This window comes from Eretmochelys imbricata, chromosome 24 (assembly GCF_965152235.1).
Source record: "Eretmochelys imbricata isolate rEreImb1 chromosome 24, rEreImb1.hap1, whole genome shotgun sequence".
In the NCBI taxonomy this organism is placed as follows: Eukaryota; Metazoa; Chordata; order Testudines; family Cheloniidae; genus Eretmochelys; species Eretmochelys imbricata.
Window position 1 is genome coordinate 4,362,834 of NC_135595.1, and position 13,062 is coordinate 4,375,895.

Sequence of the window (13,062 nt, forward strand, 5' to 3'; positions counted from 1 at the left end):
GGCTCCCAAGTTGCTTCCTTAACCCATCTCTGATCATTTTAAAATCAAGATGAGATGTTTTGCTAAAAGCTCTGCTCTAGGGATTGTTCTGGGGCCGTTCTCTGGCCTGGAGGTCAGACTAGGTGATCACAGTGGTCCCGCTAGTCTTGGGATCTAGGAATCCCTTGCCCATCTGTTGGCTGGGTCCGATAAACAAGACCCGGCTCTTTTAGAGCTCTTTAAGTTTCTAAAGTCCTGTTCAAACATTAATTGTTTAATTGACAAGCCTTCCGCCGGGATCACAAAATACCCAGTCCCTTGGGAAATCTGGGACAGACTCTGGGCACACAGAATGGTGGCGGAAGCTCGAAGCCTCGAACCCATGGCCCTGCCTCAGCACTGCCTCCTCCTTACTCGGGAAGATAATTAGGTCACCCGCTCAGTGGCACAGCCCTGCCACCCTGGGGCAGCCCCGCCTGGTAGGAGAGCGCCCCCTGCTGGGTCACCCACCTCACACCCCTGCAGCAGAGGGTATGCTGCTCTCCCCACTGCGCCCTGGAACGCTTTCGAGGTCCCCCGTCCAAGGACTAGGCTGGCCCCAGACAGCTTCCCCTGTGATCTCGCCCAGGTCAGGCCTCCAAATAGCAAAAGCACCTTATCTCAAACACCCTGGCAGGATAATACCGAGGGGGTCTCATGTTTAACGGTACTTGTTTGTCTAGCATTAGCACCCAGACACCCCAACTGAGATCAGGGCCCCCTTGCACCAGGCCCTTCACAGACCCAGAGCCACGGACAGTTTCCTCGGGAGGCTCAGTGATAGTCTAACGAGACGAAGGAAAGATGATTCTCCGTTATACAAGGGGGAAACTGAGTTCAAGTGATTTGTCTAAGGTCACTCAGGGAGGCTAGGGCAGCGTCTGGACTCGAACCCAGGTCTCATGGGCTAGTACTCAGCAGGCCTTTCTGACCAGCTCCAGCTGCCGCTAGCTGGCTGGTTTTTCAGCCCCCCAGACTGGCACAGAGGGATTTAGCCTAGACACAGGCCCTGTCCTGCCCAGCACTGCAGTGACCCCACCCCCTCATCTCCAGCCCCAGCACCTAGCCCCAGAACTCTGCCACGGCACTTTCCTTTTCCATGACGTCGCCGGCGGCGCTCCTTTGCTCGCCCGTGAACGAGCAGCATCTTGTGGCTTCGGTAGCTGCTTCCTGCCCTTTGCATGCAGAGAGCACGCGAGGAGGACTTGCAAGTTCCCCTGCCTCCAGCAGACATCGCTGCCAGGGCCTCGGAGTGCAGCTCCCCGCAGGGGCTGCTGCAGGGCATGGACTCCCAGGTCAAGGAGGGCCTTAGGACAGGTAGGAGCCGCTGGGGCTCGGGGGGAGACGGGAGCAACCTCGACCGCTCTTCACAGGATCAGATCTGTTCCTTTAAGGGGAGTCCAGTGAAGAGGGACGTGGGCGAGAGCCAGGGAGATCGGAGTCCTGCAGGCAGGAGTGGGGAATCTACGCCCCATGCCACAGAGGGGCAACTGCCCGCCAAGCATTGGGTTGATCCAGTGCATGAGTCCTGCAGCTGTTCAGACCCGGGTGTGACCCGGAGGGCATGTCCCCTCGGGAAATGGAGCCCCGGGTCCCCTCCCACGAGCCAAGCTTGGAGAGGAGCTCATTACGAGGTTGCCCAGCTGTGGGGGCTGGGTTGGGGGAATGCAGAGCCCTTCCTGGCAGAGGTCGCACCGAGACCCACACAGCTCGTTTCATGCCAGCCTCCAGACGACATCCATGCCCTAAGCTGCTGACCTGGGCCAGACGGTTTGATGGGCCAGTTATGCCCTGCTCCAGAGCCACCCCTGCAATGCATTCTCCGAGGGGAGCGGTGAGCGCATGGCATCTCTCCTAGCCTAAACGCTTTCGAAGGCGGAGGCCCAATACTCCCGCACCCTGAGCCTCGGGCTGGCTGTTTGCCCCAGTGCAAAGCAGATGTCAAACGCTGCCCGAGCGGAATGGGCAGCAGCCCGCACTCCCACGGTGCTCATGCTGACTGGGGGGGGCTGGGGGCGTGACTTGGTGCCTTTTCTTTCTTAAAGGAACAAAAGGGAGGGGAAATGAGAGACAAGAGCGGGAGGGGATCTCTTTTATGGGAACCAATACGGCTGGTAAAAGAGAGACATTTCCGGGCCCCGAAGAAGAGCTCTGTAGCTCAAAAGCTTGTCTCTTTCGCCAACAGAAGTCAAAAGTCCAAGAGGAGATATTGCCTCCCCCACCTCGTCTCTCTGATATCCTGGGACAAACTCGGCTGCAGCAACAGGAAAAGACAGTTAGGTCACTTTTGAGAGAGGTGTCTCGCCTTTGCGCAAGGGTAGGCCCTGATCCCAGAATCAGATCCCTGAGCATGCAACCCTGTCCCTGGGCAGAGCTCCAAGGAGATCAACTGATGTCCTTGTGGGCACAAACAAATATTGATCACATTGCAGGATTGGGGCCTTGAAACCCTGCTCTCCATTTGAGTGGCAGGAGATGGGCTATTATTAATAGGACTCCGAAACGTGCCATGGCAATCGCTGGCAGACATCTCCGGGATGCTAAGAAGGTGGGATGGATCAACCGATTTAAATAATTACTTCCTGTTTTAATTAACCCTTATGAAACACTATTGAGAGGTCCCCTGTAATTAGATCAGGATTAGAACACAACAGAACAATTGTATTTCCTGGGATTATTACAGTAGCCTTCAAGGTCTCAATCGAAGATTAGGGCCACAAGGTGCTAGATATACACACTCGGAGAGAGTCCCTGCCCCCGAAGAGGTTGTGATTATGTTAAACCCATTAAAAGAACATTAAGCTAGCAAAAAATCAAACCCTCCAAAGGTAAGAAGTGCCCAGTTAAGGCTTCCTGTGAATCTTGCTGCAAGGGGGCTGAATTTTGGGGCAGTCTTTGATTGCACAGTCCCATACGGGATAGGAAGCATTTTTTCTGCATGGGCAGAAGGACGGATTTTTCCCTACCCTCTTTCTCCGAAACAGCGGAAAGTTTTTAGCAGAAACTCTCCCCCAAAATTCAGATACCCAGCATGGGAAACATCAGCCGAACGGTGGAAGTTGGGCAAAGTTTAAAAGCAACCCCAACCAGCATGTTAGAAGGGAAAGCACGCCCCGCGCAGCTCTAGGCTTTGCTCCCGGTGCCATCCAGAGCAAGGACACAGAGGAGAGGGTGGCTGAGCTGACCTAGCTGCAGTCCCGGCATAGCAGCTGTCTTATTGCTTCCTCAGCGAAGATTCAGCAAAGCAGGGGCATTTATTTTGCATCTTTTTGCTAGGGCGAGGAAGATGCTCAATGTTCTTTCCACCCTTCCTCACGCCTCTGGAGCAAGGTGGCTGCGTTTGGAAACTGCACCCTGGGGGATTAATTCTCTCCCCCTCAACCCCCACGGCATCATGGGCACCTGGGGAAAGCAGGTACCAAGGGCTACCTGCAGGGTGCACTTCTGCCTACTCCGAGAATTCAAAAGCCGTGATTCAGAGCCCAGAAAATCATGAGATTTTGTTTAAAACAATAAGACATTTGGGGAGCTTTTTATTTGCCTTCTAGTTTTCTGGGCCTTTAGGATTAAACCAGGGCTCATATTTTGAAAAAAAATATACACACATCCCAAGCTAGAAATGTATTTTAACAAAGAGAGAGGGAGCTAGGAGTCTCACCTCATCACAGGACTCCAGGAGCTGCGGCTTGGTGAAAAACACCCCGTATCATGAGAGTAGCGATAAAGGCCCAAGCATTGGCGGATGCGTGGAGAATCCAGCACCGCAAGGCTTTACGGAAGGGTGCAAGACATCAGAGCGCCCCCTTGCAGCAGAGCACAGCATTGCAGCCACCCTGCCTCAGTTTCCCCAGCCTGCTCCAGCTGCAGATTGGACTCGGCAGGTAATGAGTTCAACCTCTTCTGGAGTAACAGCATCCTTTAGACTTAGGCTGACCAGAGCCCAAAACAAACTTCTTTCCTGCCAGGCTGTTCCCATCTGCAAGGGCTCAGGCTAGCCCCACCCCACCTCCATAGGAACAGAACAAAGCAGCCGCAATCAGCACCAGCTGCTGGGCTCTCCACCTCTAGGGTCAGGTGTAACAAGGCCAGGCTAATGGAACAGGGCTGGCTGGAGACCTTGGTTCTAACCTAGCTCTGGCTTGCTAGGTGTGGCAAGGTACATCCCTGCTCTGTGCCTCAGTTTCCCCATCAACAGATATTCTTATGGCTCGGAAGGTCTATGGGAAGCAGGGCAGTGGATGCCGATCTACATTGCAGGCCAGCTCCACCTCCTTTTCCCCGCCCAGTGCAGTCCCCTGAGGGGGCTTGCATAATGGGGCCAAAGGCCAGGCAGGAAAGAGACCCGGGATGGGGACTAGAGCTGCAGAGAAGACTCTTGCACCCGCAGGAGTGCAGGGGGATGGGAAGGCTTCTGAGCCTACAGGGGGGCCTTGCTGGAGGATCGAGCCCTGTTTGTTTCCATCCCCAGGGGCTGACGTCTGGGATAATCAGGGACCCCTCCTCTTCAGCACATTTAAACCCAACGGTCTCAGCAAAGACAACAACGCGGACGAGCTGGCCCAGCTGGATGGTGCCACTGCTGGGCTCAGCAGGGCGCCAGCCGGGGCCCAGAAAGAGAAGCAGCCTCCTGGCTCTCAGAGGGACCAGGGCACCTATACCAGGGTAGGAATCAGCAGCTCTCGATCCAGCACCTTGCGGCTCCGGGTCACGGCACCACAGTCCCGAGAGGTGTCGGACTGGCCAGTCTCCAGTTGCTCGGGACTGTGCAGGGCTCTGCGGTTTGGGGGGAGCGTCTGGCGGGTGCAGAATGAGGGGAGCTGGGGGAGGGTGCCCTGGGTGTCTGTCTGCTAGAGCGGGTTAAATAATGGAACAAATGTGTTTGCTGGGGGGGAAATGCATCGGGTACTGTATTCAGCCCACTCTTCTGTCCAGCCGTCTGTCCAGCCACCCATCTGTAACGAGGCACTCACCCTACAGCATCCATCCACTCACCCACCCACTCCACAGTATCCATCCGTCTACTCCGTACTGCCCGTCTACCCATCCATTCATTCGTCTGTCTGCTCTACCGTATCTGTCCAACCATCCACCTTCTGTCCACCAGTCCATATGTCTATTCACTGTACAGAATCTATCCGTCAATCCATCCATCCATCCTTCACTAGTTGTCCATCCATCCACCTTTACAGTATCTGTCCATCAGTCTATCCATCCATCCATCCATCCTACCCTGTCTATCCATCCAACAACCCTACAGTATCTGTCCATCATCAATCCACTCTAGAGTATCCATTCATCCATCTGTCCACTCTATAGTACTCATCCATCCGTCCATCCTTCTGTCTCCCCCCTCCTGTATCTATCCATCCATCCATTAGTCTATTCACCCGAGAACCCTACAGTATCTTTCCATCCGTCCGTCCTGGCTCCTGGAGGGGGAGTATTTTTAATCGGCCTGGGACACCTGCCTGGCCCAGTGGCCCGCTCATGGCATCTCGCCCAGGTCCTTATCAGAGAGGCCAGGGCCTTTGGTCCTAGAAGGACAGAAACCCCCAGAGGATCCTCTCCAGGTCTCTGGAAGCAGAAGCCTCTACTTGATAAGCCAGAGATTAGCTCCCCAGAGGTGTCAGCACAAAGGGAACCCCAAGGGACTGCCGGAAAGAAGGGCCTTGGCAAAGGGTGCGAGGCCCCTCCTGCCCTCGCTCGGCCTAGGCTTAGGGCTCGGTGTGCCGCCTGCCACATCCACCATATGGCAGGGTTGGGGGGGGCTCCCCTCAGTCACTGCTTGCCCCAGCTTGGCACTAAGGGGGGTGTGTGGAAGGACATGGCCCCCATCTCCACCACCACCCCCCATCTAGGCCTCTGTTGCTCTCACTCCCTTAGGACCCTCTCAGCTCATGGCCGGCGGCCAGTGCCAAGCTGAGCTGGTCTCTTCTCAGGGACCCCGTGCAGGGAGCAGAGACGCAGGCGAGGCTGGGGCCCAGGCTGGACCCTCCCGAGGCCCCGTCGGCGCTGCAGGCCCGGACCCGGGCATGGTTCGAGCGCACGCAGGCGAGCCGGATCTGCCAGCAGGGGCAGCTGCCGCCCTGGTTTCACGGCTTCATCAGCAGGAGGTGAGGGGCTGGGGGCGCCTGGCAGGTACCCCGGCGCCGGCGGTGGGAGGTACGTGGCTCAGCCCCACAGCAGCATCCCGTGGACCCTGGGGCTGTTCCCACAGGCAGCGCCACGCCCTGCTGCCACAAATAGGGCTAAGGAAGGAGTTTCACCCTCCTGCCTAAATGAAGGGAGTGGCAGTGGGGAAGGCCAGGGAGCCAGGACTCCTGGGTTCTTTCCCCAGCTCCTCTCCTAACAAGCTGGATTTGCCCCCGCTCGCTGCATGCCAGGACGCAGGAGGCTGCGAGCCTGCAGGAGTCCCCATGCCTAGACTGCCCCTTTCCAAGCCTGGCGGGGGGCTGGGGGGGGCTGAGATATTGTTCCCGAACTACCAGCAGCTCCTACCCCAGCCCTACCAAGCCACATCTCTTACCCAGGAGCTGCTGCCCCCTCACTTGGCTTCCCACCTGGATTATTTCTGACCTCGTTTGTCCTTCCCACACAGGGACACGGAGCAGCTGCTGCAGGAGAAGCCGCTGGGCTCTTTCCTGATTCGCTTCAGTGAAAGCACCGTGGGATTTGTCTTGTCGTACAGGTGAGGTCACCTGGCCGCCCCTTGCTCCTAAGCCAGCCCCGCAGGTGAGATCTCCAAGCTGCCCCAGCCCCACTCGCTGCTCTCTGTGCTTCGCCAGGCCCCCATCGATGCTGGTTGCTGAGCACCGCACTGTGTAGGGCCAGTCGGTCTCTCAGAGCTGGGGATCGTTGTTGTTACATGGCCCAGCTGCCTGGGGGGCGGTGGGGGACAAGGAGCCACACAACGCTGGTGTTGTGGGTATCGTGAACGTGGGAGCGCCTCTTCCAACCCCACTGGCCTCCCCGGTTCCTTGAAGACCTGGACGCCACTGAGCCAGAGCCACTGGGTGGAAGCAGCGCAATTCCCAGTCACTCCGGTGTGGATGGAATTTCACCCCCTGTGTTGATTTCTCTCCGGGCTCCAGGGGCAGAGATCGCTGCCGGCACTTCATCCTAGATCAGCTGGAAGACGAGTGCTACGTGATCCTAGGAGAGAACAGCGCCCACGTCGAGCTTCAGGGTCTGCTTCTGCACTACACCACCGCCCCCGTCACCCCCTACGATGAGTTCCTGACAGCACCATGCCCCAGGGTAAGAGAGCGACTCGCCCAGAGCGCCTGACATCCCACTGCGTGCCCAGGGATTGCTGGAATGCCGCAACTGCCGTCATAAGAAAGGCATGGGGATGTGCTGGCTGGCTGGTGTCACCACTGCCCTCTGCTGGAGGGGATCAGAATTGTTCCACTGTGTGTCGTAGGCCCTGTACTGCTGATGGGGATTCCCCAGGCCAAGCAGCATGGGTCTGGGCTTGTGCAACAGGAGGGGCTGAGGTCAGCACCATGACAGCCGTGGACTGCGAGGCAGTCACAGATGTTACAGTAATTAGCACCTGAATGAATTGTCCCCCCCTCGCCCCAGACATGCAGCAGTGCAGAACTATCCCTGGTGCACTGGGAGTATTTCCCCACCATGAGGCAATTGAAAGGCAAGTTGGTCCAGGTGGCACAGTGAATCAGTGGCATAGAAGCTGGGAGTCCAGCTACCCTGTGCTCTGTTCTCCCCACTACGCCCTGCACCCTAGGAAGAGAACCCAGGTGTCCTGACACCCAGCCCTGTGCTCTGTTGCAGTTTGTAATTTTTATTGCCGTAGCACCTAGGAGTCCCAGTCATGGAACCCCAGACCTAATGCCACGTCTATCGCTCAGGAGCTTTTCCCTTTGCCACAGGGCGACAAGAGCCGAGAGAGTGGTGGGATCCCGGCTGGAGCTGAAGCAGGGTCTGGTGCCCCACTCGAGCCAGCAAATGTACCCCCAGCAGCAGGCGGCCAAGCATACAGCCTGGTTCTCAGACAGCCCCAGGCCCCCGGCCAACAGAGCCATCCCTGCCCGCTGGCTGCAGAGCAAAGGAACGAGGGAAGCCCTTCCAAGGAGGTAAACGTGGACACAGACAAAGAGGGGAGGAGCAGGGCTGCTTAGACGGAAGCTGACTTCATTTCATTCCTCCCTTAGGCTCCCTGTGCCATTCCCCTGCTCCCCGCCAAGGCTGGCCCCACTCCGAGGCCGAGCAGCCCTGTGCAAGAGGCAGGGGCCTCTGTGGAGCCCTACGCCCACGTCAGCAAAGCTCCCGTCCCCGCTGAGCAGCCCACACTGGCCCAGCCCGCAGAGGCCAAGTACCAGCAGCTAATGCGCTTCCACACCTACGCTGAGCCCTGCGAGGGCTTCCCGCCCCCTGAACGCCGCATCTACTGTGAACCCGACGAGCCCATCCCCTTCTACGCCATGGGACGAGGCTCGCTGCCCAGCCCCGACCCCGAGAACATCTACGCGGAGGTAGAGCTGGCGTGCCGGTCCCGGCCCCGGCCCCAGGCTCTACCCAGAGTGCTGCAGGACACGGCGTCCACCTTGCCTCGGGGCTCATCCAGACCTCCCGCCGAGCCGTCCCCAGGACACCGCAGGCTCCTCCGGAGCACGTCGGGGCAGGGGTCCCGGAGGAGGCGGTTGCCTGCAGCTCTCGCCATCGAGGGGGCCCAGGGGAGGCCATCTGGGCAATCCTCGGAGGTGGGTGCCACGTGGAAGGACAAGTGGGGAGCGGCACTTTAAATGGCCACAAGGGGGCAGGATAAGTTGAGTCTGATGGGCCCTGAAACACACTCTGGGCGCCGGTTCACATCCCACTGGTTATTCACGCTTGCTGGCTGTTTGGGGGCCTGTGTGCAATGAGTTTGGTGGGGCTCAGTCCCAATCCTAGTGGGTGGAGGTCTCTCCCACAGAACCCACCAATGCTATTTCCCACCTCTGCTGGTAAAGAGACCGCGGACTTAATGGGCCAAGGAGACTGATTTCCCCTAAACCTTCCACTATTCTGAAGTATTATGGTAATGCCTAGAGGCTGCACCTGAGATCAGAGCCCCATTGTGCTGGGTGATGCAGATACATAGCAAAAGCCTGTCTCTGTCTTACAATCTATGCAGCAAAGACAGAGGGTGGGAGGGGGAACTGAGGCACAGAGCAGGACATGACCAAGCTCACCCAGCGGAGCAGTGGCAGAGCTAGGAACAGAACACAGCTTCCCTGAGTCACATGTCAGTGCCCTACCCACAGACCCACGCTGCCGCTGAAGTTAGGGCTGAGGCATATCGGTGGGGGATGATGCATGGAGTGGGGGGCCGTGATTTATGCTGTTCCTGCTCTGTGGGTGCACCAGGCATCCCTGTCCCCCGTGCTGCCCGTCCCATGCCTCTCCCCAGCACCACACGGCGTGAATAGGAATGGCGCAGAGCAATTCTGCGTTCCTTTCACTTTCTCCCTCTCTCCTTCCCCTCAGAACCCGCTGGAGTTTGACGACCCGGTTTACGGCAGGAAGGCAGCCACCCTGACCAGACCGACGGCCACCAGGGGACAGGAAGGTCTAGAAAACATTTACGAGCTGATTTCTGGAGACCATCCTAGCCCGCACGCATCGGGGAGCAATAACTCATAGGTAGGTATTAGGGAAAATCCAGAAGAAATTAGGTAGGCAGAAGGGGAAAGTCAGCCCTTATGCATCATGTCAGCCCACAGCTAGTGTTCACACCCACTGGGACAAATGACACCGCAAAGCGCAGGGGGACTCGGGCCCATGGATCAGATCCAGTCTCCTTTGCAATGAGCCTGGATTTCATCAGGGGTAGGATCAGGCCGTCAGTGGCTGAAATTTCCCACTGTGCAGAGAGAGACAGAGCACGAGGCCCATGCACCACTGCAGTGCGGAACCTACCCCTGGGCGAGTGAGTATCACTTTCAGGTTCTCACACTCCAGCCTGCAGCCCTGCTCCGGCTCACAAACCCTCAAGGGATTGAAGTGGGGGAGGACAGGACAGGATTGAATTAATCTCGAAGAAGGGGGAAAGGCATTTCTTGTAGTAGCCTTTTGAGGGGAAAATTTGCTTTTTAATTAAAAAACAAACAAACCCCATTTGTAGGCTAAACTGACAGGAGCCTCCCTTCAAAGGCGGGTTAAAATTTTAACACCGACTTGAACACAAAAGGGAGGCAGTTTGGTCTAGGGGCTAGTGCATAGGACAGAGTCAAGGAACATCAGCTCTATGCGCAACTCTGCCACTAGCCTGCTGTTGTACAAGTCACTTTGCCACTCTGTGCCTCAGTTTCCCCATCAGTCAAATGGAGATAATGATATTTACCCTCGTTGAGATGGACGGCGGATAAGAGCCGGAGGGTGATATATTACCAGTTGCCCCGTTACTAGGCTGGGGGCTGGGATGGATTTTCACCCATCTTTGCACTCCCCATAAGCAGGTGCTGGGCCCTCTATGGTTCTCTGGCCATGCCCTCAATTCACCTCCTACCCCAACAGATGGGAGCAGGTTCCTTTCACCAGCTCCACACTACCCAGAGAGCTAGGGGATCTTCAGCCAGCCATTTCCATCCGCTCTGCGGCCCCTTTGCACTCCAGGCCAGCATCTGTAGGTCAGAGTTACTGAGAACCAGGCCCATAGAGCTGCATCTTTATAGTCATCGCAGTATCTAAATTCTATAATTCTTAAAAGACACTGGCCCGGCCTGTTTGCTAGTTAGTTTATCTGTAAGCAAGTGGCACAAAATTAACATTGGTGCAGTGAAAATAGCCAGCCACAGCGACCCTCAACAGAGTGAAGAAAGAGAAAAGACAGAGAACTATGAGATGGAGGGGACACGGGGGGGGGGGGTGTCTTAACCTCTTAGGAAGTTGCTAGATTTTCTCAAAGGGATTTAAGTTTTCTGCCACCTAAATAGCAAGAAGCCATATGCTCCATAACTTGTGTCATTACACCCGCCAACAAAAGCTGCCTGCGGTCCCTCATATCCCCCAAGCGAGCCCTGACGCCCAGCTCCTGCAGTGCCTACCCTCCCCACCCTTCCCTGAGCTGGGAAGAGGAAAATGGCAAACACCCGACCCTTTGGGAGGCTTGACACAAGCATTTTCACTCTTTTCAGAGCCCTTCCGCATTCAAGGCAAGCCGGCAGGACACCCCCTGCCAAGGGTTCCTGGGCTTGAGAGCCGCCGGAGAAGACTTCTTCCCCATCAGCTGCTCTCTAAGGATATGTCTACACTAGTGTAGACCAGGGCTAGGACACAGAGTTGCTGCAGACATAAGCCCTCAAGATACTGCTGCTCTGACCACCTCTCTCACGTTTGTGCATGGAGCAGCCTCCTCCGTGAATTCAAGGATCACATGCTCTCCCCCCCCTTCCAAGGGTGGGAGTTTCAAGAAGCAGGGAAGATCTTTCCATGGAAAGGACAATGAGATCCACCGCCAATAAAAAACCCAGTGAGGTCTTTGGCTCACAAAGTCTCTTCCTCACAGCTACGACACCAGCTTTGTCGGTTTTCCCATCCCTCCTGCTCTCAGTTGCTTGGTAGTCAAGACTCACGGCTTTTTTGGACCCTTGATGTTATCTCCTTCCCCCCCCACCCGGAGAGGGTCTTTGCTTCTTGGTGTCATTGGGCAGTCATAGAAGCTGCTTCATGGGGTGGAACTACCAAGCCCAAATGGGGTGACGAACACCCTCTGGTGTCGACGGAGATACCCACTGACTTGACACCGCAGAGCTGTTCAGATAAGAAGGATTTTTATTTTTAAATCAGGGGAATAAACAGAAGCAAATGGGATGAAATCGACTTGCATGCAGGGTGGGCAGCATTTAAATCCTGTTTACATGAGGGGCAGCTTCAGGGTTTAAATTCCATGTTAAGTCCTATCGACCCTCTGCTGCTTGATCTGTAACCACGATGGGCTGTTTTTCGTTCCCACTTCTCAGGGCAAGAATTTATCACCGCCACGTGCTGTCTGTAAATAAAAGCGATGGGCCTTCAGTGAGCCGTGAACTGCCCTTATGGTGTCTTAGCATCCTCAGAGAAAACAAATAGAAGGAGAAGTATTTGATCCGGATGCTGCTCGGCCCAAGCACAGCGATAATTCCTCCCCCCCGACCCCCCCCAGATGGGTCGCCAGGCAGGTTCGAAGGCAGCATGTTCAGAGAGGAAGGATGGTCTTTAGGCTCAGGCCCAGTAGCAGAGACAGGATTCCCCGCCCCCTCGTGTCATCGCTGCTGCAAGGAACAGCTGCCAGTTAGGAGCAGCATGTGGCAGCGGGAAGGGGCACAGAGGGTGGAGGTACTGGGAGATGTGGGAAGAGAGTGGCAGGGCAACGAAACAGATGGATTGTGGAAGGTGGTAGGCTGGAAATGCTGCACGCTACAAGGATGGTTTGCAAGAAGTCTCATCGCCTGGGGAGAGCGACTGAGGGTTCCACTAGGTAACATACGGAGGAAAGGCCTAGGAAACGCTGCAGTTAGGAACAAAAAAATAAATTCAGAGTGAAGGTGAAACTTACCAGAAATCCTAAACATGTGAAAGGTCCCTAAGACCCCCAACACCTCTTCCCCAACGCAGCCCCCTCTCCTGGGGGTAACCTGACCCAAAGTGTGCACCTGGCAACATGGCTACTAAGCAGCAGGCAGCCAGAGAGCTTCTGGTGTCTGCCTAATTCTTCCCCCTTCTCCACCCCAAGACCTACCACTTCTTTGTGGGAAGGGCAGCCACAAACCCCACCACCAAACAGACCAGCGTAAAAGCAACTGCCAGGCTCATATGAGCCAGCATCTGGGTCAATAGGCCCCTGCATGATTCAGCTCCACCGGAAGAAGCCATTTGAATGTTCCCTAGCCCTGAAGTCTCCCTTTAAACTCTGGCTGTCCCTTCACACATCACCTGCAGGAGAAAGGCCTGAGCAACTGGCACTTTGAGAGGCAGTCACCTCTTCAGCCCCTCACTGACCTGTGACTGCCCCAGCTGTTCAATTCCAGGGGAGGGGGGAACAGTTTTGGTTTCCACCTTTTG

At 56.2% G+C, this 13,062-nt stretch overlaps 1 protein-coding gene across 2 annotated transcripts; it reads left to right on the forward strand.

The window, feature by feature from the left end:
* Positions 1–1,282: 1,282 nt before the first annotated feature.
* On the forward strand, positions 1,283–12,185 carry SH2D2A (SH2 domain containing 2A). 2 transcript variants are annotated; one of them, XM_077840833.1, is made up of 9 exons: positions 1,283–1,335; positions 4,487–4,680; positions 5,902–6,131; positions 6,617–6,706; positions 7,110–7,275; positions 7,911–8,114; positions 8,193–8,741; positions 9,508–9,663; positions 11,157–12,185. In XM_077840833.1, the coding sequence occupies exons 1-8, from the start codon at positions 1,302–1,304 to the stop codon at positions 9,661–9,663; spliced, it is 1,623 nt and encodes a 540-aa protein (XP_077696959.1). In that variant the 5' UTR covers positions 1,283–1,301; the 3' UTR covers positions 11,157–12,185. The 2 variants fall into 2 exon arrangements, with proteins under 2 accessions (XP_077696959.1, XP_077696960.1); XM_077840834.1 differs by having other exon boundaries at positions 5,958–6,131.
* The last annotated feature ends 877 nt before the right edge of the window (positions 12,186–13,062 follow it).

What these genes read in the sequence shown, in the direction of transcription:
- SH2D2A (XM_077840833.1), top strand. Translation starts at nt 1,302, where the DNA reads ATGGACTCCCAGGTCAAGGAGGGCCTTAGGACAG. An exon ending in CACGGCTTCATCAGCAGGAG is followed by an intron (nt 6,132 to 6,616) that starts GTGAGGGGCTGG and finishes CTTCCCACACAG; the next exon opens with GGACACGGAGCAGCTGCTGC. An exon ending in TGACAGCACCATGCCCCAGG is followed by an intron (nt 7,276 to 7,910) that starts GTAAGAGAGCGA and finishes CCTTTGCCACAG; the next exon opens with GGCGACAAGAGCCGAGAGAG.